At 40.6% G+C, this 27,032-nt stretch overlaps 1 protein-coding gene across 1 annotated transcript in view; it reads left to right on the top strand.

Moving 5' to 3' along the window:
• Positions 1-1,058: 1,058 nt before the first annotated feature.
• The window catches only part of AMPH (amphiphysin), a gene marked incomplete at both ends in the record, with an annotated part of 127,161 nt that continues 101,187 nt past the window's right edge, over positions 1,059-27,032 (top strand). Inside the window, one exon of the mRNA XM_084282733.1 lies at positions 1,059-1,127. Within this exon, the coding sequence (XP_084138859.1) occupies positions 1,059-1,127 (69 nt within the window). The remainder of the gene's footprint in view (positions 1,128-27,032) is intronic.

Below are 27,032 nucleotides of genomic sequence, written 5' to 3' on the forward strand. Positions count from 1 at the left end.
AGAATTTGGAGCCACAGGCACACTGGGATTTTGTTTTGATCTTTCATCAGTTTAATAACGGTATAAGAGACTCTGCCTGCTTTTCTTGGTTGCTATGATGCACTTTCTTTGTATTTCTGCATTTGTTTTGTATTTTTCTCTTTTTAAAAGTTGTTTATGTAATAATTAGTAAGCACCTACCATAGGTCGAAAGTTCATTAAACACTGTTACCTCTGCAGTCAGTACATTTATTCTGCTTCCTAATGTTTCAGGAAAACATATAATGCAGGTCTGTGACTGGACAGGTATCAGAAATGTAAGGTCTCATGAAACACAGTTGGACTTTCTAGCTGTAGGAGATGTTTCCTTTTGGCAGGTACAAGTGATGACCTTCTGGCTTGCGTTTTGCACCGATCTGAAAAATCAATGGAAAACATTGCACATCTAGAACAGCTCCCTGTAGAAGAACACAGGCTCAGAGCCTAGAGCTCCACTGTGCTTTGCTTTGCGGTGCTTGTTTCTGCTCTCTGGGATCAGGGCACTCTGTGCTTGGCCAAGGAGCAGGAATAAATACCAGCAGTGAATTTGGGGCTACCTACGAAGGCAGATTTCAGACGCAGTGCCACTGGCAGCCACACTTGCGCACAGCCCTGGGTGCAGGTCCCCGACACCTCGTCCCCCAGATGTCACCCAGAGCTGACCCGAGAGCGCAGGCAGAGCTTGGAGGCCGGGAGCCACCGGCGGGTCTCGGCCATCATCACCCCCGCACTGGCGGCTTCGGGCAACCTTTGTGTGCTCCCCGCAGCCTGCATCTCCCCGGATTTTGTGTTATTTATTTACAGCGTGGGAGAATCACTTCGCGGGGGCGAGGAGACGATACCCCCCGGCGGGGGGCCGCGGCTCACCTGAGGCTCGGGCGGCCCCGCCTCTCCCGGCCGTGTCTTTAAGGCCCTCCTCCTCTTCCTCCTCCTCCTCTTCCTCGCCGTCCTTCCCTCCCTCCATCCCTCCATCCCTGCCTTGCTCGCCGCCGCCGGGCTCTGCCTCGCCCGCCTCCCCCCCGCTCCCCCCGCCGCCAGCCATGGCCGACATGAAGACGGGCATCTTCGCCAAAAACGTCCAGAAACGCCTCAACCGCGCCCAGGAGAAGGTGCTGGCCGGGGGCAGCAAGCCGGGAGGGGGCCGGGGAGAGGCAGCAGCATTGCCTGGAGGGAGTGGGGGAGAAACGGGGGACAGCGGGTCCCCGCTGCCCGGCGGCGGCCGCTCTTATATAACCGCCCCACTTAGCGGGTCGGGCGTTGTGAGGGGCCGGTGGGGCTCGGCTCTGCTCGGCCGGGCTTGGCACGGCTTCACCCGGCTGTACCCGGGGGCGATGCCACCTCAGGCCCGGCCCAGCTGCCCCCTGTTTGCTCGCAGCTCGGGTGGGCGCAGGGTGGGTGCACCTGCTGGCCCCTTCTCTAAGAGGATTGCCTTGCCTTGCCTTGCCTTGCCTTTAATATCCGCGCCGGCTCATCCCCGGCTGCCAGCGGCCTGGCCACGACCGCGGGGCTACCCCGGTGTGGGGTCGGTAGTGCACCGAGAGCAGCCCGAGCGGGGCTTTCCGCGGCCGTGGGTGTCTCTGGTGGATGTCGTGATGTCGGTCGAAGCATCGCGATTTGTGTTTGTCGCTGAGAAAAGCCGGTGCCGGTTGGTGTGAGGCTCTAGCTGAACAAGCAGCAAAGTCAGGGAGAATTTGCGGGAGTTTCTGATAAAGGATCGTCGCTAGCAAAAGCCAAGAGATGTAAATGCTGCACGTAAATAACCCACATTTGGCTGCGCTGCACCTCAACACTGGACCACAGGCATCAAATCAAGCAATGAAAGCATTCGTGTGTGGCTGTGCGCAGCATCCGTATCAGCTATCGGTGTGGTTTGTTATAAAGCTGTTCTCAGCGAGAATTTGAGTCTAGGGGGTCACCAAGTGCTATGTGTCACCGTCCCTTTGAGGGCTGACAAAGCCTCGATACCCCTCTGGCAGGTACTCTGTGCTCCCGCGTGTCGGTGTCACGGGGCTCAGGAGAATGAGATTACTGTATGCCCACTGCTTCTCATATCTCGCTGCCGCGGAGTCCCCGCTGCCTTTGTGCCGTGCAGTGAACTCTGCAGTGCTCTAAGGGAATAAAAATCACAACTTTGATGTAGAAAACTCCCATGTATAATCATGCTGTTATTTATGCATCTAACGGTGGAGACCATCACAGGCAGGTGATGGATTTTGTCTTTCAGAAGCTCATATCTGGCCCACAAGGTCATAAAGCACTGGACTTTTCAATACCAAACTCATGATGCATTTCCATTCTTTCAGGTTTCGATTGTAACTGCTTTTAAATTAAATAATAAATTCTTTAATATTTTGAGGGGATCTGGAGACTTTATGGTGTGACTTGAGCTGGGTTGGTAGCTGGAGTAGAGGTCTACAAATACTGTTTGTTTCCTGGCATCTAGGTCAGTGCTATTTGCTGGTGTTGTTACTGTTAACTGTCCAGTGAATCACAGGTTAAGACAAAATCACATGTACTGCTTCCGAGTGTGTCTGCTCAGCCAGGGGAGGCCAGCAGAAATGCATGGGCATCCCAGAGCACACCTGGTCCTGGTCTTGTGGCAAAGGCAGCTCACGCACTGGCCCTGGAGCAGCACCCTGGGAACGACTGGGGTGTGTTAGTGGGCTCTGATGGCTGGGCTGCTCTGCCTGCTCCTTGGTGGTTTGCTGTGCTCATGAGGGGAAAAATGGGCTGGATTGGCCTGCGTGTATTGGCATCGTCGTGGCATCTGTGGTGGCTGGTCCTTATTGTGTCCCTGGGTCTAAATGTTGCATATTTACGGGTAATAAAAGCTGCCGGTGGTCTGACGCAGCAGAGTGCACCGTGCAGTTCAGTTTCCCTGCTTCTTTCTCCATGGCATGCATATGGAGTTACTGTGTGAGCTGTGTCCACCTGTTCTCTCATCCCTATGCTTCTGGTCAGTCTTGAATTCATCTGTGGTTGCACAACGTAAGATGCAAAATCCTTCATTATTCTTGCTAAAATACCGTGGATTTCTTGTTTGTTTTCAAATAGATAAATAAAAGCCCAGAAGCCCCACTTCCCCCAATGGGCATGACACATAATTACTGTTTTTTATTTATTTATAGGGTGACTGTCATTGAGTAGGTTAAATTTTAAGAGCTAAAAGTCTAGGAATTAACAGTCTGGTATTTGATGGTGTGAACAGGATGGATCTCCGATGGGTGTGTAATAACACATTGGCCTAGAGGGATTTTAAACACATTCTGAGTTGTTTTATCTTGTTGCCTACTTTGGATTTGAGCACCTGCAGTTTTCTTAATGTGTCTCTATAGTCAACTGGCTTTATAACACATTTGTAAATAGTTTTCTATTATTTATTACTGGTGTGGCAGCTGTATTAAAAGCATGGAATGGCTATAAAGCATAAAGCTTTATAGAAATTGTCTTTCTAATGATGCGATCATTTCTTTGCAGTCTAGGAGAAATTTTAGTTTCATGGTCTAGGTAGTGTATATGCCTATATACATGTGACTGCTCCTTATTTATATGACAACACAGGAAATATCTCATTGGATAAATCCAGTTGTCTTGCATTAGAAGTGCTTAATCCAAGAGTTTCATAGGTACATCCTTTGATACTTTTTTCATAGTTTAAACAAAAATGATGATGATGATTATTATGTGATACGGTAGACTCTTGATATTTGTGTATTAGGCTTGATAACATCAATAATGTTTTATTTTCTTATAATAGTCTATAAATACTTGTAAATTACTTCATACTGGGGAAACGTCATTGACACATTACAAAATATCCTATGGCTAAATGAGGGTAAGGATCTAATTGTCCAAAGTGGGCTGGACCAAGCTAGTTCTCAAAATGAAACAGGAATTTAAATGACCGGAAATAATTATTGGTCAGTCCGTTTTTAATGTCATGCAAAAAATGGCACTCTCAGTAGCATGTGTGCCCTGACACCCTGACTTTAATTCTAGTGTCCAATGTACCAAACTGTGCTGTTCTCCACTGCCTTTCTTCAATGACTTTTTCCCAATATTCAGGCAGCATGGATGTGCTGAGCTTGCAGCATCTGCTGGAAGCTGCCAACAGTCAGCTGAATGATCTGGATTAAAGTTTTAAATGCATCAGAGCATTTTAGGAGCCTACATCCCAGTCATAAAAGTAAACGAAACACTGACATTCTTAAATATCTGCTTATACTGAAAACTGAACAGGTGTATTTGTAACTCAGGCTGGCTCAGGCAGTCCTGAGGACAAGATTACTTGGATGAAAACACTGAGTTTGTGTCCCTAGATTCCTCTGAAAACTTGAACTAAAGCTGTCAGCCCAATTTACAACACTAGTTACCTCCCTGTTCTCCCCTTTGTATCCTAGCACCTTTAACTGCACAGACTGGGTGTTGTCACAACACTTCTGAAACAGTAAGGCAGCTTCTGGGAGTTTTAAGTGGCTTTTGAAAATGCAACTCATGCTTTTTTGAACGTTCAGCTTCCAGTTAGTAGTATATTTGGTTCCATTCAAAAGGTACGGCATTAAATTCTCTAGGTCATGAGAACTTTGCAGGAGTAACTAGTGGTTAAAGATGTAAATACAACCCCCAAGAAGGGAAACTGATAGTTCTGTACCCACCACATGCTCTAGATAGTATGCGTTTGGGATATATTCATGAAAGACATGTTACATGTATTCCATCTGCCTGCAAGTGCGACGATAGGGTTCTAGCAATCTCAGGTTCATAAAAGCAACTTACTGTCTAGTGGTTCAAAACATTGGCCCCGTGTATGTTCTAAACACTGAACCCATGATAGTGCTACGACAGACCCCAACACTTGGGACCATGCTGCCGCAGACACATGCAAGGTAGAGGCGCTTCCACCTCTGAAAAGCTAATTGTTAATCTCCGAGTAGACAAACAAGACCAACCAGAAGTCAATAATTTCTTGCGTGAATGGTATGGTCTGAACTATGTAGCCCAGATTCTTCTAGCTTTAGGTTCTAGTATGAAAACCTTGCACTTGCCTTTTTTTTTTCTTTTTCCTTTTCCTCCCCTCCCCTCTCATAGAAATCATAGTCATTCTTCCAAACGCAAGTGGAATCAGCTGAACTTAAGTTGTTCCATAGGAATGCTTTCCTTGCCTGCTTTTGAAAGTATTTCATGGTGGAGATTTTGCAGTTTTGCTAAAATGATTTGATGCCGCTTAGGCACTTCCAGTCAGAAAGTTCTCTTCTTGCTTAATATAAATGGCTTTAAAAAAGACCTGTATTCCCTGCTCTTTCTTTCCTTTATGTTTTCTCTTTTTGCCTCCAAATTTACAAGTGATTTTTCTTTATACAGGGCTTTTTTTGTCAGCATGACCTCTGATCTAACTGGAGTTACTGCATGACCCTCCCAAGCAGGCCAAAGAGTAGCTGCTAGTAAAATATTGATTGGTTTTGACTTTTTTAATTTCTGATATGTAAAATATAGTGGTAGATTTTGATCATCTGGCTGCCGAGTATGTAAAAAAGGGGAGAGGAAACACTTGGGCTCCTGCCTGTTAGGTTCTTGTGTAACACTTTCCTTCCTGCAGGAGGGAAGGGAATCAGTTTTTCTGTTTCCAGTTCTCTCCCCATATACAGTAACAGCCAAGATACTGTGATGCCTTCCTCATTGTCACTTAGCTTCCATCAAGTCATGAAAGTGCTGTTTCCTTGGTTTTATGGGGATTGATATCTCCACATTCACTGACCAAAGTTTCGTCAATACCAAGGTGACCTCTTCCTCTGTTCTTCCTTGACAATTATGTTTTTCAGTTTGTTTTTTTTTCTTCCATCTCCTCTTTTAGTTCTTGGTTGTCCATCTGTTCTTCTACCCTTCTCTCTACAAAGCAGTCTCCTGAAATTTAACTGTCTCTATGCATTTCACATTTCACTTATATATGTATATATTTTTTTTAAATTATTATTTTATTTTATATATATAAATATATTTACTTTTTAGAAAGGATCTGCTGCTAATTTGTTGGGCTTGGGTCTGGACAATCTTCTTTGCTATACCTTGCCCCTCCAGAAGACCCTTTCTTCCTTGCCTTTTTGTGTCGCCTAAAACTCGGTGCTTCTGAACCAAGGTCTGCCCCTTGCTAGTGCTCAGAGGGGCTGCTATGAGTGGTCCCCAGCTGCTCCACTGCACAATGCTGCCTTCATGCTGTGGCACGAGTAGGTGTCAGACTTTCAGGGTGTGTATTGGAGAGATGCTGGGGTTCCCGGTAGCTTTGGCATCTCCCTCTGCTTCTCCAGTCTTGCAAAGAAATGAGGGAATGTCTTGTTGTGCCTCCAAGCAGCAAATAGATTTGAAACCTCCAGTTAATGCATGCAGTTTCCCCGAGGAAGAGGACCACAGCTCACTGAACTCACCTGCAGATAGCAGGGGGATTCTTCCACCTTCCCAAAGTACACACGGTGGGGGGGGGGGTTCACCCCCACCAAAACCTTTGCAGGAGTTGCTGCCTGCTCTGCCAGTCCTCCTACTTACCTCATGGACTGAGGAGTGGTGGGGGAAAAGGGGTAGCAGATGGCTCTACTGCTTCAATGAGGAGAGCATTTTCCTTGGGGAGCTGTTGTCTGGTTTGGTTCACTGGGCTCGGCTGCAAACTCAGCTGTTTGGAGCCTCCAGTCCCGAATGTGTCAAATGCTGGGTCTCGCTTCCCTCCACAGCGTCTGTGCTGCATGGTGCTGAGCCTTTGCTGTTCTTGGATATGAGATAATTTGATCCTGCCCTAATGAACAGCTAGTTTGTCAGTAGTTGCCAGAATCTTAAACCAATGAGCAACTTGGAAAAGCAATCGTATACCTGCTAACTGAAGTTCATTAATCAGTTTGAGTGTAAGCTAAATCATAGGCCTTTGGTAAAGAAACGTGTAACGTGTTTCCAAAGTTCCATTTGTGCTAGGAGAAAGCTAAGGTAGGAAACAGCCTGTTCCTCTTCTCAGCCTTTTCTTGTTTTCTTAGTAATATTCTTTATCTGTAGGACAGGAGCAATTGTAAGACACTGGAGCTGGGGACTGGTGTGGACAAGCACTTGGTACAGTTCTGTTCAGGTGTTTTCTAACTAAGAAGGTTGGCAGGGCAGTGGGAGAGTTCAGAGGCCTTTCTTTGGGCAGGGGCCCAGAGATGTCAGGGGATGGACCATATTTCAAGTCTCTGACTCCCTGTGCCCCACTACTACTTCTCAGTTATTTCTTTTGTTCCTTCTTTTTCAACCCCCATTATTTTTATGACAAAAAGCTCCTGCTTACTTCCAGATAAGATCCTCCGCTTTGTTCTGCCTGCCTCTGTAGTAGATTAATTCCTTTGATGCTCCCTTGAATTCTCAGCTTGGAGTCTTTCATCCCACTTTTTTGCACCTACAAGATTGTTAAATCTGTAGTTTATGGTGATACCGAGCCCAGTGATACAGCCTGTGAGCTGCAATCAATCCTCTCTATCTATGATACAAAAGACAAGAGGAATGCTTGCCAAATCCCTGAGTTGTCGCTAAAACAAATCATTTGAAAAATAATGTAAAGTCTAGATTAACAAATGGAAACTCTTACTATTTTTCCAGAAACATTTCACAAAATGCTGTTGTTGTGACATACACATATGCTCACATGTGTGTCTGCACACGCTGAGAACTCTCAGTCCAGCTTTGTTTGAAAAATACTAGATTAATAGACTGATACCTTATTTTCTCAAACCTGCATTTTGTTAAAAATTAAAAATTGCCTAAAGAACACAGAGAATCTGAATTTCTTTTTCCAGATTGTGATTGTCAGTGAACATTTGCTTTTACAGAAGTATAAGGGTTTGGTGTGTAGCAGAGGTAGATGATGGTCTGCAGTGCTATGGGAACACAGTTATTTCTACTGATGATTCACACTTCAGGTTTCAGCAAAGCCTAATTAAGTGACCCACCTGCATGACGGTTAATATGTGTAAGCACAAAGATAAAACACTGCATATAGAGAAGTTTAATTGAATAAAGATGATGCATTTTCTGTGAAGAATAATCAGTCTCTAAGATCTGCGAAAATACACTGATTTTTCACATAAAATTCATATGCTCAGTTTAGATTCAGGGAGTTGTTTAAAGACTTGCATGTGGGACATATAGAGAAGTAGATAAAAATGTGATATTTTTTTTAAACCTGTGCAGTTCTGTGTGTGGATGCCATTATCAGCTTAATCTGCTTTTAGCTTTGTTTATGTGGGTGGAACAGTGTTGTCTTTTCATGCTGCTCTAGCCACTGTACAGAGTTTGGATGAATTTTAAAATACATAAGATTATACTGCTGAAACAGATCGGCTATGATCATGAAATCATTTTGCCAAAATAAAATGATCAACAATTTTAAGTATAGGACAAATTTTGTTCCTTATTTTTACATAAGGAACAGTTAATATGCTAATCAGATGGGAAATAAATTAATTGACTGCTTCGTGTTTTCCAGGTCTGTACTAAACACGTTTGTATCACAAGGGTGATAGAACGGCTAAAGTCAAAGGCAGACCAAAGAAAAAGTGAAAAGTCAAGGGTAAGCTCAGGCCTGAAGAGAGGAAAGGAGCAGGTTGGCCCAGTCTTGGCTTAGGGCAGCAGTCTCTGAAGCTGACCTTGGTAAGGCAAGAAAAACAGAGGAAGAAAAACATAAAATGTTAAATGAAGGAGCTCCAGGCAGGGCATGGCTGGATGCTGCAACCACAGCACTGTCACTGTGGGACTGCATTCAGGAAGCGTTAAAGGAGCAGACTCATTACATGGGGAACAGTGAGTGGAAAACAACCACAGCAGAATGAGGTCAATGTCCAGGTGAGAAGATGCCTGGATGAGGTCCAGAAATGAATCTGATGTTTTCAGATGAGATATGAATTCAAAATATGGAATTTGGGTTTCAAGAAATGTGGAAGTATAACAATACAAGGAAATCCTTTTGATTTTAAAAAATACTACAACCCTCCCTCTATGTTCTGCAATGCCTTCTGGATTTAAAAAGGAAAAAAAAAACAAAAAAAAAAAAAACAAACATATTCCCTATAGTGTGACAGTCTTGCGAACTGCCAAAAATGTGACTTGCTCATCTCTAAGTGTTGTCCTACTTAATTCTCAGCAAAAATGTGAGCAGAATTAGTATCAGCACAGTTGCATATTCTTTCATGTTTGTTCATCTCCAGTCTCTCCCTTCCTCTGTTCTTTTAGAGCTACCTGAACAAATTATTGCAAAGTTAACCACCAAAGCAATTTAAAAAAAATAAATAAATAAAATTAAAAAAATAAAAAATCAACTTTTGTTGCAGCATCTGGTTCCTTCAGAGGTGAGCACAGCTACACTCTTCAAAGATGATTGCATGTTTAAAAATCAGTACCAAACCTTCAAACACTGCAAGCTTTCTGCTGAAAGGTAATTTTGTTATATTTGCCCTCTGTTTTGTAGAAGAGGTGAGGCAGACAGAGTGGAACCTGGCTATTCACTTGGCATCTGTAGGGCTAACCAAGGTCCTCCCAGTGATGGGAAGCTAGGAATAAAGTGACAGCACCCCACATAGGCAAGGCTGGGGAAAAGATGAAAGACAGAGAAGGTGAAATGGAGAGCAAAGTTAACTAGCAGTTAAGACACCAGTGCATAAAAGCAAATGCATAAGCTGAAGCAGTCTGCAGTGGGCTATATTCACAAACTTTATTTTTGTAGGAAGCTCCAGCTGAGTCCACAGGAATTTCACCCAGCTGGTTGCCTTAGGATGTAGCCCGACAGTTCTGTATCTCCACATTCAGTGGAGTCAAGGTGCTGTGTGTGCCCCATGGCTTTTGAGCTTACTTCTGCCGGCTGCTCCTGTTGTATTTCAAGTCCAACAACAAAAGAAAAACAGCCTCCTATGAAATCTCTAGTTCCAGGCAGGGTCTAAAAAGCATGCTTCAGAGAAGGCAAACCTTGCAGATGTTTTACACGGCTGAAGAATATTTTATTCTTAATACCACCCTAGCATTATGTTTGCCTGTAGCACTAGTCCAAGATTATATTTGTTGCAAGCATAGTGCCAGTGTTTTTTGCCCAAAGTTGCATATGAGGGTAAAAATAAATAGTAATTCACAAGTTGGCTGAGGATCCAGGTCAATTTGACAGCCAAACTGAAAAACAAATCCGGAAGGAATTTAGGCAACTGTTAGCTGACAAACACACCTGCCTTTTGTATGGCATCTTACCCAGTCAGATCTCCAAGAGTCATGACATAGCAACATGGCAGGACAGAGAGGAACAAGCTCTAACTGACAAATATTTTATAACACGCATTCGCAGGCTGCAGAATGAATGACAAGTTTGAGTATGGTGTTTTTCTGTCAATGTTTCAACTTGTACTGTGCTGTTCAGTTTTTTGTTTGTTTATTTTTAGTGAAGGAAGCTTTCTGTATATAGTGACTCTGTGGATGAAGCTGTACCCCTTCCCTCTGAAAAGTATATTTTAAAGGAGGCACTATGCAGCACCAAGGCTGTGAAGTCACTTTTCAGGAGGATCTATTTATGTGAGCAATAAATTGTGTGTTTGTTGTTGTTTTGGTTTGTGTTTTTTTTTTTCTCCCCACTCTAGAATCCAATTTTCAGTTTGACTATGAAGTACACTATTTAATAGAGTTGTTGGGTTGCTCATTAGTATCTGGTATGGGAAGTGTTTTAAGGATTGAAGAAGTGATATAAACCCAGCACAGACTTTTCACTTCTCTGGCTGAAAGAAGGATTTTTTTCTTACACTGTCTTATGTAAGAAGATTCCTGATTTGCATGAAAGGAGTCAGCAATCAAGCAAAATTTATTACACATTAATACTTCTTGGAATATTTGCACATTTAATGGACCTGGTAAAAAAAAAAAAGGCAGTGAAAAAACAGTCTCAAATGCAAATCAGTTGTCATTCCTCTTCTCTCTCTCTCTCTGCAGTTCAGGGTATTCTCAATTCTGCTTCTGGGAAGCTATTGTCATTAAGTGTTGACCAAAAAATAATAGAAAACCTCAGGGGGATTGTGATGAATTCCTGTCTTTTTTATTGTCTAACAATAAATAAGCAAAATAAGTGGAAATAGCAGCAGAAAAATGGAGAAAGGCTTTCTAAAAAGGGTCACAAACTCCTTTCCATTCTAAGATCTGTATACCAACAGGTTTCCCTTTTTAAACCAGCTTTAGGTATGGCAGTAGTGAGCCAGGTGCTTTCCTGTCAAGTCAAAGTTACCTGCTGCACTACTAGGAAGAGTTAAACAAAGAGCATGTTTCATTCAAAATTTTAAGCTCTGGTACTTTTGAAGAGGCTCAGCTCCTCCTGACCTTCCTCGCTTCATTTAGGGTTGTTGGAACTCAATTCCTTATTCCTGAACTTCCTTTTCTGTGCAGCTCATGCCTGACTGTGTGATATGGAGGGTTTCCACTCTCCACCCCTCAAATGTCTAGAAATAGAGACTCCAGGCAGATACAGTAGTTGGAGGCAGTAATGCTTTTGGTTATCCCATGAAAGCACAATGCATTATCTACAACTTCATCTCCATCCAGCATCTGCCCTAGCAAGATACGAGTTTTCTAAGCCTTTACTTGGTCAGGCAAGAAGCAAAGTGTAAAGCCCTGTGCCTGGGCAGGGGTGTATCTCTGTGTACTGCAGAAGGGAGAAATTGCATTTGTGTTCTCAGTGAGCTAGGAAAAAATGCAGTTCACATCCTAAACACAGTTTATCTGGTTTTCTTATCCCTAAACTAATGCTTTTGAGAGAAAGAGAAGAATTTAAGATCAGATTAGTTTGCTGCACAACAGCAGAACTGTTGAACAATTACAAAATAGACAAGTAAAAGGCATACACTTGACACTGATACATGGCTGGACTGGACCTCCACTGAAGTAAACGAGAATAATCAGCGGGAATCCTTGAGTTCACTGAAATGAACACTGGACTGCCACAGGATGCTGGTTACAATGGGTCGCTGGTAGGCAGCCAATGTCTGTATGAGATAAAAAAAGCCACTAGGTAAGTTCCCTTGCTTTACCACATTTACTGCAAGGGTCTATCTGTTCAGAATGGGGTACAATAGATTTTCTTTGTAGATGTTCTTCAATGAAATGCAACTGTTTGAAGAGAAGGCATGGTATTTTCCTCCATCCTTTTCCATAATTCTTAGGAACTAAGATTAAAAAAAAAATTGTCTTTCACATATGCCATCTTAAAGAATTTTGTCATAACTTCATGTCGATATGGCAAGCAAACACACTCATGTGTTAATATAATTTGAACCCAAACAGATGGCTGCATTACTTTTATATAATCTATGATGCTATGAGAATTAAATAACTCAGTCTTAAAGCATTTGGAGTTTAGTAAACACTGAAGTAGCTGGGTCCAATACCCACTAGATAGTACCAATATAAGAAGGAAGTGATACAATGCTCAATGGTTAAGGCCAGCACCTCCTGATGTGAATTTGAGTTTTAGTGGGGCTAGCTATTTAAAATTAAAGGGAAAATTAGCAACTTCTTAATATCTTTGCATATACTGAAAAATAAGAAAATAGGACTAGAAGTTTAAATATGGAAAAAAATCAGCACTGATGTGTCTGGCATAATATATTTTTATAGAAGTATTATAAAAATCATTAATAGCTAAGATTTACAATTAATATCTCATATCTTCCAGAAGAGTGTACGTGTAGAGAATAAAATCCAGTTACTCTTTGTATTAGGTAAATCTGACATATAGTAAAGAGCGTAATTTCAAAAACAAATCCTGGATGTGTAGACACGTATCGTTGCTTGGTCCATAAAATCTGCAGTAGCTAATTTTACCAGAGACATGAGAAAATGCCTGTACTCCCATCTGGCATCTGACTGATCCTTTAGTCTCTGACAAGTGTAGGAGTGATAAAATTCTTCCTTTCTTGCCCCCTTCATCAGGAAAGGCAATGATTTATATGTATTGGATAAATCAGGGAAGGGTCTTTCATCAGCACAAGCTCTTCTGTAATTCATCCTCATGCCAAAAGACGTCTTACTCTATTGGTAATCTCACTGAAATGTAGTGGACTATCATATAGCAGAAAGAAATGTGCAGAAAGCAATGTCAGCTAGCTTTCTATCCAGGCTACGTTTATTCGCAATGTCTTTTTCTTTTTTTATTTTTTTTTCCAATGTTTTGAGCTGTTTTAATACAAAACCTGATCTTTAATTGGATTGTGTAGGAGTTTAGTCTGAATAAAGAATTCCAATCAGAGCCACACATTGAGAAACACCGATTATATCCATCACAGTATTTAGTCTTTATGCCTATTACAAATTGTGATGAATTTGGTATCAAATCATGGTAGTACCCATTCTTTAAAGGTTTTCGTGTTCAGGATGATTTTATTGGCAGCAGGATGAGGCTCTGTTGGTTAAATGTAATTCAGTTCACTATGCTAGCACAAGATTATTGCCACATGGTCTCCGTACTGGCTCTGCGTGGGACTGAATTTAGTCATAGCTAGATGCATGGTTTTCTGCAAATTACATCTGGTAATGTGTATACATATATTCTAGTGTAAGGGGAATCTTACTTTGAGTATCCCTTCAATATCAGAAGCCATGTTTCTCCTTGCTTTTAGGGAATCTGTCTGGCAACGTCAGCAGCAAATCTGGCCTGTGATCATAAAATTCCTGGTTGACCTTTCCTTGTTGATCTAGCCATGGTCTGCATAAACTGATACTTCTGTTTTGCTGACACTATAAGTTTTGTGGCTAATTGTAACTGTTTCAGAAAATTTAAACAAACCTGCACACTAACAACTGGAGGGAAGTGCCTGACACTGACTTCATGCTAAAATTTTGCAAGCGTGCATGCATATTCACTTGCTCAAGCCTTTTGCTTGCTACCCTTGCAACAAACACCTACGCACAAATACAGAGGGCTTAATAGATCAGTCTGGGACTGTCTGGCACTGTTTTTAATCCTGCTAATTTTTCCTTGCCTGTTTGTACCAATCAGTTGATGATACTTGGAATATGCGTGCAGTTTGATTGCTCCCTTTTCATTTTGCACACGTCTTACACTGTATTTTGTCTTGCTTCATTTGAGGCCTGAAAGTGTAAAAAGTTCAGACTGGTCCCAAAAAATTACTGACCTAAAATGTGGTCTGTTTTTCACCTCCTTTGATTTTTCAGAGTAACTTCACAAGAAACAGGGTAGGACAGTGTATCAGGCTGGATTTATCATATTTTGGAAAAATAAGGGCTTTTTTTCTTCTATCTTATGAACGACTTTAGCATGGATTTACTGAAAATGGGAGCAAGACAGTCTTCCTTTTTTCCCTGTGATTAGCATTTCTCAGTGCATTTCTTAATCACATACACAGGCTGTGGAGTGTCCATTACTGCCTCTTCCTCTCTTTCAGTCAGGCCTGTGACGGATCTTTCATTTAAGTTTGGATTTAGAATCACAGAATAATTTGGGCTGGAATAGACTTGTGGATGCCATTCAGTCTGCTTCCAGCTCAGAGCAGGGACATCCTCAAAGCTAGGTCAGGTTACTCAAGACTGTGTCCACGCATGCCTTGAATATCTCCAAGGACAGAGATTGCCCAGACTCTCTGGGCAGCCTGTTGCAGTGCTGTACCATCTCATGATGAATTTTCATTGCTCTATTTTTCTTTCCGTGCTCCTCTGAGTAGCCTGGCTCAGTCTTCTCTATCATGGCCAGTTTTAGAGACATTTAGAGACAGAAAACAGAGCAAGGTAATTTTCTAGCCTTAGTTCTGTCTTTTCCTGGCTGAACAAGCCCAGCTCCCTTCTTATGCCAAGCTCCAGCCCTGTGCATCCCAGTGGCCCTCCACTGGCCTCTCTCTCATTTTCCCACATATTTCTTTCAACGTGTAGCCCAGAAGTGGATGTTGCAATGCTCCTGGTGCAGCCTTATGAACACCAAACAGTGAAAAAGAATCACTGCCTTTGACCTGAGTCTACGCTGCTGTCTTGGCTTTTGTCTACGCGAAGGAGATCAGCTGGATTTTGGGGTGCAGGTACTCAATAGTATAGATCAGCAGCAGTTTTCTCATGTAACTGAGAGTTACAGAGAATGGGGAGGAGGGAAAAAGCTTTTAGGTACCTTGATATCTATTGTTATTGATGGATTTCATGATAACTTTGTGAGATTGATGGAATGAACTAATGACATTCAACACCTCTTCATCTCCTTTGCCACTGTTGTGTTTTGCCAGCCTATACAGAAGACAGGCGTTGCATTGCAGGAGCAAGGTACTGCCTGCCCCAAAGTGGAAACCAACCTCTAGAAAAATGCGGAAATTCATTCCACATGGATAAATTAAACTCTGGATTAGAGTCTGTCTTTGACTCATGTAGGTGAATCTGCAGGAATCAATGGAAGTATATGTGATGTAGCTGAGAACATCTTTTAAAACATGTTGATTCATCTTCAGCTTTTGTTTAATTAAAGCCTGGGTTGCTCCTCTTGCTTTATTTTATGGGTTTGTGAAAGGTTCTGTTGAGCAGCAAAGCAATGGCAATGCCTCTCTGCAGAAGTTCAGGATTCAGTCCAAGGTGATTTATTAGCTTATGTACCAAATCTCTAGTTGAAGGGACCACAGGGAGTGAGTGGATCTGTAAGTGTAGGAGCCCTACTTTGCAGTCTGACTAGATGAACTCAGGAATTACTTCAGAATATTTAGCTCCAGCCTATCTTTGTGATACACTTTGTGATGAGTGCCATTCTATCTTCTAAACTTTTTCAGTACACAGCAGCAGCCAAAATATCATAATTTCATCATAATCATAATTGCAGCACCTATCAGCTTTGTGATATCTGTGCTCTGCTGATAACTTGCTCCCGTAATGTTTCTGGGGAGTCCAATAACATCAAATAAAATCTTTCAGCAAATGATTTACCAGGTGGAATTGTTCTTGTTTCTCATTACAGGAAAGAAAGTCTCTCTCCAGACATTCTTCCTTTTCCACACAGATACACTTTATGTAGAGAGTTTGAGGTTTTTTGCATTTCATCCAACACTTCCCATATGCATTTACTGCGTGGGACTAGTTTCAGGCATGTTTTGCAAGTGTGCTGTGTGGTTGCTTGATATAAGTGCATGCTGTATCAATGCAGACATCGGAGCACGTACATTTCTGCCTTGGGACTCTTGTCCTGGCAAGGGTGTTTCTTCACATATTCACATTACCTGTTGTGATGCTGGATTTTTGCTATGGAAACCTCTGACACAGGATATATATAGAAATAAAATAATTACTAATTTGAAGATAACTTGCTGTTATCTGAAGTGGACATACAGAGGTATATTCTCAAGTGCTCTATACGCTCACCTAAATCTGCTAACTTCACTGGCTTTGTGTTTTTTATTTTACATCAGGTGAAAAATCTCTGACTGCTGGTGGTTTTATCTACATTAATTTTAATGTTCCTACTGTGGGAAACTGTGGCGTAGGAAAACCCCATGGACATGCAGAGCCTTATTGAAAATATATTTAAGGATCACACATACAAATAGAGCAAGTATCATTATACATATGACAGATTTTACCTGTTTGCTGAAGATTATGCTCCCCTCTGAGGCAGACAGAGATGTTCAATTAATGGAGGCAAGATCCTCCCATGATCCCAAAAGCACTGAAAAAGTGTGAAATGGAAAAAAGTAGGCATCAAAACTCCATCTTTAATTGCCGTTTTGGTGGTGTCCCAGCTGTCAGGGCCCTGAGGGCACCAACAGCCCTCACTATCCCAGCCCAGCCAGGCCGTGGGCCTCTCCCCACCTTTATCCGTGGGTCCAAGACCCCATTTCAGCTGCCCATTGATCCATCTAGGCAGGGCATGCAATGTTACTTTATGGTCCAAACAGTATATTGTGGCTGCTATAGGTATGTCTGTAGCCTATTGCTACTTTTAAACAAGTCCTCTCTGGAAGCTGCTGATCTAGGAAGGGCTTTGGACTCTTAATCTTCATCTTAACCCTTGTGAATATTTCGCCCCCTCCCCCCCCCCCCCCCCCCGGGGTTTTTTTTGGAGGGGGGGGAATATACCCCACTTAGGGGTGCAACACACACCTGGCCAGTCTCAGCTTTAAATGCCTCTCTGGAGAGCAGTTTCCAGCGGCATAACAAAGAGCAGGCATTGAGCAGCCAGAGCAGCCATTTGAGGTTTCTTCTTGTGTTCATCCCCATACGTATGTTACTGTTGCTACCTGTCCCAAATTCTGTGAAACACAGGTTTTTGTCCTCTCTTGTCCTGTGGAGTCATTCATATTGCTGTAAGATCCAGGTAAATCAGTCAGGAAGGGGTACGAGCAGCTCTCTAAGTCAAAGGCAGTGGAGAACGTAGAGCTTTCTGTTGCAGTATAATGAACTTGGCAAATGTGGACTTTTTCCTAATGGCATCTGTCATACAAGGCAACTGAGAGGTAACATGTAAAGCACTAGGTATTTCAAGTATCATTGCAGGTACCTGCTTCAAAGAGGTTGCAATACAAAAGCAGTACTGCAACTGCTACCAATATTGGGCAGTGGTTTGGGTCTAGCTGTGGCCAACAGGTGATTGCTTAGGAGAGGGAATTAAGAAATGGGTAAGCCTGCAACATTGCTTCCACCATTCCCCTTTGTCAGAAATTATAACTGCATATTTAGTAGCCTTTGATAGATTTTTGATTATGTATTTATTTAGATGTTGCAAAAGTATAAATATATTCAAAATGTTTTGCTCTCAGTTCTTTTTTTTTTTTTTTTTTTCCTGACAAGGCAGATATCTTGAAGTATAGGATAGACCACAAATATTCTTTACCTAATAATTTTTTGCTAACTCATTTTGCAGGCAGTGTGTGTTTCATAGTTTCCAGTCTGTATATAATATGCAGTTAATATATTGAAAGCAAAAATGCAGACTGAATATAAATCCAGTGGTAAAACTCTGTTCTGCTGAAGACAAGAGACCCAGAAATCTCCATTAAATAGTCTAGTATCCTTTCACCTTTAGGATGTGTACATGTAAAAATGTCTGTGTCATCTCTGAAACCGTTCAAAAGATTTGTGAACTACTGGTGTATTTTGCAATATTAAGTGGATGCAATATATATTTTTATCCCTTCAATAAAAGCACAAAATAAAGTGTAGCGTTTCTTTTATTTTTCCCAGATTGCTCATATGGTCATGTTTATTTATTTTTTTCTTTTACTTTTAAGAAACATCCTCCACCTCTCACCCTTTAAGTATGTGGGGATGGGAGGGAGTGGGAAAGGTGTGGGCACAAGACTGTTAATTGCCAGGGCAGCTCAGAATGCAACATTTTAGATTTTTTCATATCTTCTGATATGTAATGCCAATGATAGCTCCTTGAAATTTCTTTCTAAAAGATCAGGTTGAGTCCACTGACAGTCAAGAAATACCTCTGATACTGTGTGCCTGCATGCAGTTTTCATTAGAGGTCATTGTTTTTCTCTGCGGACAGAACAAAAGAGGCTGTAGAAATCATCTGTTAACCTGAAACAGCCCAGATGATAAAAATCTAGTGCCAGTAGTTTTGTCCTTACAGTGGAAGGATGTCATAAAATCTTTAGATCTCACCAGCTTTAAAAAGTTTTTCATCTTAACACTTCCCTAATTTTTCTAGCACTGATCCTTTTGCTGCAATGTTCTGTTAGGTCACCTTTGAGGACATGGGAAACTTTTCTGTTTATTATTTTGAATTGTCTTTGCAAATCAAAGCACAGTGACAAAGCAATTTGAATATTCTACAAGCGATTCCTCTGGTATAAACTGTGAAGAAGATAAATATAATTATTACAGCTGGTAGAAGTTTTCCCATTAAAATTCTTCTCTGAGTTGAGAACAAAATGAAGTTTCTGCTGAAAAATGCCCCATAGTGCAATAAACGTTGAGTATTTTTTGTTTATCAATTACTTTCATCATGGCCTTAAATTATTTTCATTGAATTCACAGCAAAACAAACAAGTAATTATACTTCTTTCTGTTCCAAAAACCCCTTATTAAAAAGTTAGAGACTCCAGCATAAAGTCAGGTCATCTAATTTTCTTCATTTTAGTAAACATTTCTGCTGGAAGTTCATTTTCCATTTAACCTCTATGAATTAAAGATTTTTTGTTGGCAGCCTAATTGTCATAAAACCAGAATAACATCCATTTTCAAAACTAACAAGAATACTAGTTTTTCCCTATAAAGTCAGAAAATTTGGGGGAAAAGCTTCTGATTTCTTTCTTTTTTTTTCTTCTTCTTTTTTTTTTTTTTAATTGAGTAAGATACATTTTTAGTAAGTTGTTGAAGCTTAACTTATTAACTGCTTTAAAGCTGCTTCTCCCTTCTTTGATATCTTAAGTGCTACTCTTAAGTGTTACTGTGAAATTGGTCTGCAGTTCTTGCCATGTAGACTTCTTTATTTCCTTGCTTTTTTCATTAAAATTTCCTTTTTTTCTTTTCGGTGAGCTCTTTAGTGTTTACTTTAGTCTTTACTTGTTGTATGACAGTTCCAATGACGCATTGGAGTACTTAGCTCAAGAGATAGATTTTAATAACCATCTTCAGACAGAAAACTTGTTCATCACAGCTTTACTATGGAGGAATCCAGTTAGAACCTCAAGGGAAGTTCATAAAAGGTCTAGATACGATGAGGGATTTTCAGGCAGAAAAACAGACTACCTATATGCTGAGCTGCAATGTAGTGAATCAGACAAATGACTTAATGTATGTCAGGTTGGACTGCATACATGTTGATAAGGTATCTTGGGCAACAACATGTGCTTCTCCTAGAGCACTTTTGTCATGAATTCCTAGAAAACAACTTTACATGACCTCAAGTTTATGCATTACTGGGAAGACGTGAGAGGGAGTTGTGGAGAACAGAACCTGAATAGTCAGTCTGGTGTCTCTGAATTCCATGTATATATAGAAGTGTTGAAAATACCTCAAAACAGCTGACCAAGAAGTTGGGTTTGTGTAAATGCAACATTCAATGAGAGAAGCCAACAGAACACTTCCAACACTTTCTTGTGAAAAGGACTCCTAAAAGAATAGATGAAAGTGTGATGGTTTCTGGATTGGTAGAGAAGTGTGTTACAGGATGGAGGCTAAACATAGGGATGGTAGAAAATCCTGGTTTTAGAAGGAAGAGAGTGAGCAGAATTAAGAAGGGCGTCTGTTTCTGTTTTTTTTTTTTTTTTTTTTTTTTTTTTTTTTTTTTTTTTCTCTTGTCTTAAGGACTGTCCAAACAAGAGGTTGTTTGAACCTAACGTCCTGGCTAACGTCCCCAGCATCACACAAACTTGGACCTGTGGCTATCACTGCCTGTTGGAATAGATGATGTATTTGGGCTGACTTCAGACTCTTGCAGGTTTCCCAAGGCAGGACAAAGGATGGGATGATAATCCAAAGCAATCTAGCATGCAAAATCAACAATCTGAAAATTTGTAAAAATGAACAAGAGTCAACAATACAAGGCCAGTCCAAGAAAGGAGAACTCAATTTAGGAGTTATTAGAGCTAGTGGAGAAGAGTAGTGGTTGATGAAAATGGCAGAGGTAACCTATTCGCTCAAGCCAGCTACATTAAGATATAAGCTGCCATCTGTTGTATAGTTTGGGGCAAAAATTCATTGAAAAATAGATATTAGAGGTACACTGAGGTTGAGGGAAAAAAAATGACATGCAACAAAGAGTTGAGAAAATTTACTGTTCTTAGTCTAGATTAGGAAACACTAAGTCCAGAGGTGATAAGTCTTATATGTGAAACTACTTGCTATTGCTTTCCTTTAGAGATGATGATGTTCAACTGTCCTTTGTCAACTGGATACATGACAAAATGCAAAGAGCTTAAAGTGAAAACAAAGAAAGAGTTGGGCTGCTTATTAGAAAAAAATGTTGACTTTAATGATAATGAAGCAATGAAACTGGCTACCAAGTCACTAAATCTACTACTACTACTAGTTGGTCATTCCATGCTTTATTTTATTTACTTGTATTTTATAGAATAGGTCAGACTTATTTTACTTAGGTATAGGTCAGACTGTTTTACTTACACTTTATTTTATTTACTTGTATTTTATAGGATAGGTCAGACCAACATGTTCCAGAGTTGGTGAGGATATGCATACCCTGTTTCAGCATGGGAGAATAGAAAAATGATGTCTTAATGTTTGCTACTCCTTACGGCTATGAAGTACAAATGAATCTTTACCTAACTGATGGGAGAAGTCAAAATGTAGTCATGGTAATATAAGTCTTTTCACAGCTCTGAGCTGTTTAATTTAGAACACCAAACCTTTATTATGGCCTGTCAAGCTAGATCAAGCTCCCTGTATAGGAAGATACATTAGAAGCTCTTTCAAAGGGAGTACCACTAAAGGCTTGAACCCACGAAATAGTATTAAGGATAGAGAAACAAATCTGAAATAAAACCTGATTCTTTATACTTGCTGAGGGTAAGCAAATTGGGCTAGTGTTCAGTACTTAACATGAGGGATGGCAGATACTGTTGCATGCTGCCTTAATTCAGAACAAGATTTAGGGAGTGGTTCAGAGGCTTTGAGTTCTATAGGTAATCATAATTTTATTTAGGAAAGAAATTTTTAGTTGTTCAAGTATTTCTCTTGCTGCCTTTAATGGGTCTTGTGCTTTACTTGAAATCTCTGTATTGGTCACTCTTGCGAAAACAGTTGTGGAGCCAACTCACACTCTAGGACAGATGTACTCTGGCAGTCTGCTATTTTATTTTCTCGAAAGCAGCATAGCTGCAAACTCTGAGCCACTTAGAAGACATAAAAGTAAAGTGAGATACTTATTACTGGGCATGATGTATGAACAGTTCATTAAATTGTAGATAGTTTAAAAAAAAAAAATTAATTCTGTTCTAACTGAAACCAGGACACCTAGGAAGGGAAAATTGACTGGAAATGATGCACCTGGAAAAGCAGGGAAAGAGGCATTATAATGTCAGGAGGGTAAAACTAACCATTTAGGGGGTTTTAGCTTCAGATGTGTTAGTCATAATTCCACAGATGGAATCTTGCACTGGTGGCTCCTCAGCTCTGTGCACACATCATATGCTTAAATATGTATGTAGCCAGAGGAGAACTTTATGAAAGAATGACTTCTTTTGTTTCTTGAGATAACTATTACAAAATCTAATTATATACTAGTTATTGTCTAACAGCATATAGTGTGGTAATAATAAATCCAGGAGATCAGAGCTGCATAGTGAGTTTCTAATGGCTGTGGAAACGTAATTTTCATGGTAAAATTTTCATTGGGCATGTAAGGTCTCATGATCACCAGAAATACTGAAACCTGTTTTCCAGTGGGACCATGTCTCTTGCTCTGGTGCATTGGTATGTGCTGCGATTCAAAGAGGGCTCTTGTCAAAATCCAGTTCACCAGAAAACCTTCAATTGCACCATCAGGGACACCAGAGAGACCAACCACATGGGGGAAAATAACTTGACTGAGAAAGAAGTTGTCTAAGTATGACCCCTGGCTTGATTTGCAATCAAGGCATCAATAACAATACTTTTTAACATGAGTGCCAATTCTCTTCTGTTTCTAAGAATGCTAGCATGTGGTCTTTACTCCATCATGAGTGCTGTAAAGTTTGTCTTCTGTGACCTGTGATGTGGGAGAATTGTGTAACCTGGTAATGAGGAGTTTGGAAATACTTTCATTTTACAAGTATTTTTGGTGAATGTACTTTCTCAGAACTTTTCTGGTTTTAGTCCCCAAAACAATTTTTAAATCAGAACAAAAACTACAGACCCAAAGTTTGGAACCTTGACTATACACTTTTTATGTGCTTAGTTGGGATGGCTAAAGAGACCTTGGTGTCTTCTACTAATAGAATCTCTTTTCTAGGCTGCAATTTCCTTGAAAGCATGTATGTAAAATCTCACCATCACACCATTTCAAAGGTTTGGCCCATGAAATGTGGCTTGACTTTGAGGGTATCTGTATAAGATTTGTGAATTCACTAAGAAGATTTTAAATTGGAAGGAATAAAATCTTGCCAACACGAAGCTAGAGGAAGATAGAAGTTCATCCCAAAACATGAACAGTTGTGTGAATTGGGTGTATTTAAAATGCAGCCTAGAACAACTTCCATGTTAATGGAAAGGGCATTTGTGTATCTTCTGCAGCTTTAGATTTTCCTTTCCCTAAACTGCTGTTATGGTTTGCTAATGAAGGTCTGCACTAGAATATGACAAATCGCAAAAAGCTACTCAGTAAATATTTATCTTCCATAGTCTTGAATCCGAATGCTGGCAACTTGTTTATGAACAAGATTAATTTTTTTTTTACTGCTTTTAGGTGAAGTATGAGCCACTGGAATCATTAATGCCTGCAGGGAAACCTTATCAAGAATTTTTAAGTTCTCTAACTTTTGCTGAGCTGATGATCTTTTTGTATACTTTTTCCTGCTAGAGCAGATTTGTGAGCATCCACAGGGATGTAGCTTCCCCTGCTACTGTGGAGAAGAGAGGGATAAAACAACAGCATAAAATACTCTACCATTTAGGAATCTCTGTCATTTACAGACAGAGTGTAATAACATGTATTTCTCCCTAAATTTTGCTCTGATGGCAATATTACTATGTCTCACTATTTGTCACTATGAAAAGCTAGAGAACATGTCACAGAATCTGATCTGTTGTGACATGGCAAAATAATGAAGTCGAGATTTGACTTTTGGGACCCCTTTACGACACTGGGAGGCTTCAAATGGAAATTTCCAGCCTTAAGATGTCATTTGCTAGGAGTGATATCTCCAGTTACAGACCAGCCTGGGTAATTTGCAGGTGGAGTGTGCTTCATTTCCTTTTTCACAAAGCAGAGCAAGTCTTGCACCGCTAATAGCAGTTGCTTTGCAGCATCTGTATTGTGAGATTCTAGCTATGGATCAGTTACAAAAAGGAAATAAACAAAAAAGGGGGCAAATTATTCAAGCCCAATGTTGTCTTGTCCTGCTCTGATAGTCCTTTGGGGGCTGCAGGTTGCACCAGGCTTGGTGCTTCAGCTGTAGGCTATTCCCAGTATAGGACTCTACCTCAAAAGCACACTAGAGCTCTTAATTATTTATTTCAAGCATGAATTATTTCTTGACTTTCAGAATTGAACACTATTGTCTTCTGCCAAGGCTGGAATGACTTAATGTGTTGATTGCTCACAGTTTTGCTCTCAAGCCTCAATTGTGAAGTCGGAATCCAGGGAACATATTTTAATCCTGCTGAATCCAGAAAGCAGTGTGTAGGCATCAGGAACAGGATGCACCTCAATGTGTAAGCCGTAGACACAGCCAGCTGGGTGAGGCATCTCTTGAGCAAATACTCCCTTTGTTGTAGAGACCATGAAACAAGCTGAGGAAAACTGTGTGATAGGTTAATAAATACATGCCTGTAACGAGCCTCACATTGCTCTGAAGTATGTACCTATGTCACTGATGTGGTTATGAGTGGCCAGCCTAGCAAGCTGATGTCCCCATGTTGAAAGACTATTAATGACTGTGATCTCCACTAACAGAAGTGCTCCATACATTAAACTAAAATATTTTCCCAGTACCAGCTTGATCAGGGGCTAGGTGTGCTCACAGGTGACTCTGATATGATCTTGGAAACTCATGCACCCTACAAAACAGGTTCATTTCACACATCCCTGTTACTTACAAAATACTTCTAGCATTCCAGCATTTCTATTGACCTCTCTCTGAATGGGGAAAAAGATTGAATAAAGATGCCATAACAAAAATCAGACGGCAATAATAAACATAATCAGGAAAATTGCAAAGAATAGATTATGTATGAACAATGGCTTGTATGAAAACACTATGAGTCTTATGTTACTGTGGGGTGAAATATAATCAGAAGTGTTAATTTACACCATGGATTACAGTACTTGTTGCTTTCTCTTCATCCCATTTCTTCATAACATCAAAGGGAAGTGAATCAAACTGTAAGAGGTCCTCTGAATAAATGAAATCTTGAAACAATTATCTACATAGATATTTTCAAATTAAGATTTGTTATGGTCAGATTAGCATGGTGGGATTCCGTCCCTTCTGAGCTGAGAGAATTTGCCATCAGTTTGGGGAATGTTGGATGTCTCCTCAAATGTCAAGGTTTTTATTCATTTGGTTTATCTGAGTTTTCTTTCTGTTTTCAACAAAAGCCACACAGACTTCAATAGAATATAAACAAAAGTATCAGATGCAATTTAAGGTGCAATTAATGCAACTAATATGGACTCATGTCAGCACAGAGCCTCCAGTGAGTGCTGACTGGGGTGTCTGGCTCTACCTGGTGTGTATTATTCCTCTCTTGTCCCTGAAATTAGAGGTGTAAAACACCAAAACTATAGTTGCTGTCTGTGGAGATGAGCAGAAAAGGAGAGTGTCACCTTCCAAGCTTTACTGAAGAACACTGGGAATGTCAGATACTCTCTGGCATCATGGAATTATACCAGGCAACACAGAGTTGAAGCATCTGGCACCTTTCCATCAGTATTTTTTCAGAAGCTTTAAAACATCCAAGGTTCTACATGTGTTGAAGCATCTCTAATAGGTTTGCAGTTGGAAATGCATCTTTTGTAACCATATTCAGATAACTTCACAGCAGTCTTTGTTCAATACCCTTGTGCTTACTTATTTCCAGAACAATGGGTGGTCCAAGGTGAGCCTTGGTGACCTTTGTGGCACCAGTCACTGGAGTGCAAGTGTGGTATTTCAGGAATGCCTTCCTATTACCTATTTGGACTCGCATTTCAGGTTTTTTTTGTTGTTGTTGTTTGTTTGTTGTTTTTTCATTTTGTTAAGCCTTTTAATGAGTTGTTTGTTGTTTGCTGAGTTTTAATCCCAAACAGTGATTTTTAGTTCAAGGTTTCTTATGAGGAAGCACTCTGCATTGGGAGAGCGAGTGAACTGAGCCATTTGGGTCACACTGTGTACAATTCACACTGTGCAGAATGGCGTGGTGGTATGCAGCTCTCTGAGTAAGTGTCTGGGAACCTGGAGTGTATGCTCTGTTAGCATCCTCTTTGGTCTGCTTAGCCTTGTTGCAGAAAGTGTGATATTTGAGTTGGCAATACGCTGTGGTGATGACACTCCATGCTTGTGCTCTATGGGTTTGCTGAAATAGTTCTGCAGGGGTTTCTGCATCGTGCCTGGTAGCTGGACCCTTTGGGTACAGAGGAAACATGCTGTTAGGCCAATAGGAAGATTCAAAAAGAGGAAAATCCCTTCTTAGAATCTCGGGCTGAACAGATCAGAGCTGAGTTATGTGGCCATTGGAAGTTCCTGGTTAGTTAATCTTTCTCTACTGGGAAGGAGCTTACATTTTTACAGTACTGGCTCATACCATGTATAAACTCCCAGAGAGCAATGCTATTATCTGAAAATACATAAATTTGAACAATGGTTCTCATTGTCTTCTGTACCCTCTCCTGCACACTGCCTCAAAGCTTCAGACTGTGATATGTGCTATCCTGTGAGACACTCCTCTCACCTTGCTGTGCTCCTGTTGAACAGTTTTTTAAAAAAATTTTGGCTTACATGAAGGAAAAAAACATGTCTAAGAACTGCAAATGCATTTCTCCTAAAAGATTGATCACTTATATCCTAATTATATGTAAGGTATTTAAAAAATATAATGGATGAAAGGGTAATACAAAGATAAACTGTTCATGTTATGAGCTTTAAAGAACAGTAATATTTTTATATTCTATTTTAAATAGGTTTAGGTATTATTTGGTGTTTGGGTTGCAATTATATTTAAGAAAAAGCTTTTTGAGGAGTGACCTAGGCTATTAAATAGAGAGAGAATAAAATTTCGAGATAAACAAGAATTGAGGTAAGCTAACTGGAGGATTTTTTTTTTAATCATGAGTGATTTTTTTCCTAGCTGTTACTGATTTGTACACTGCTAATAAGCATTTCATGTGATTAACGAGCAATTTGTGCTTCTTAACTTGTTAATGA

The sequence above is a fragment of the Netta rufina genome, assembly GCF_964035555.1.
Source record: "Netta rufina genome assembly, chromosome: 2".
Classification (NCBI taxonomy): Eukaryota; Metazoa; Chordata; class Aves; order Anseriformes; family Anatidae; genus Netta; species Netta rufina.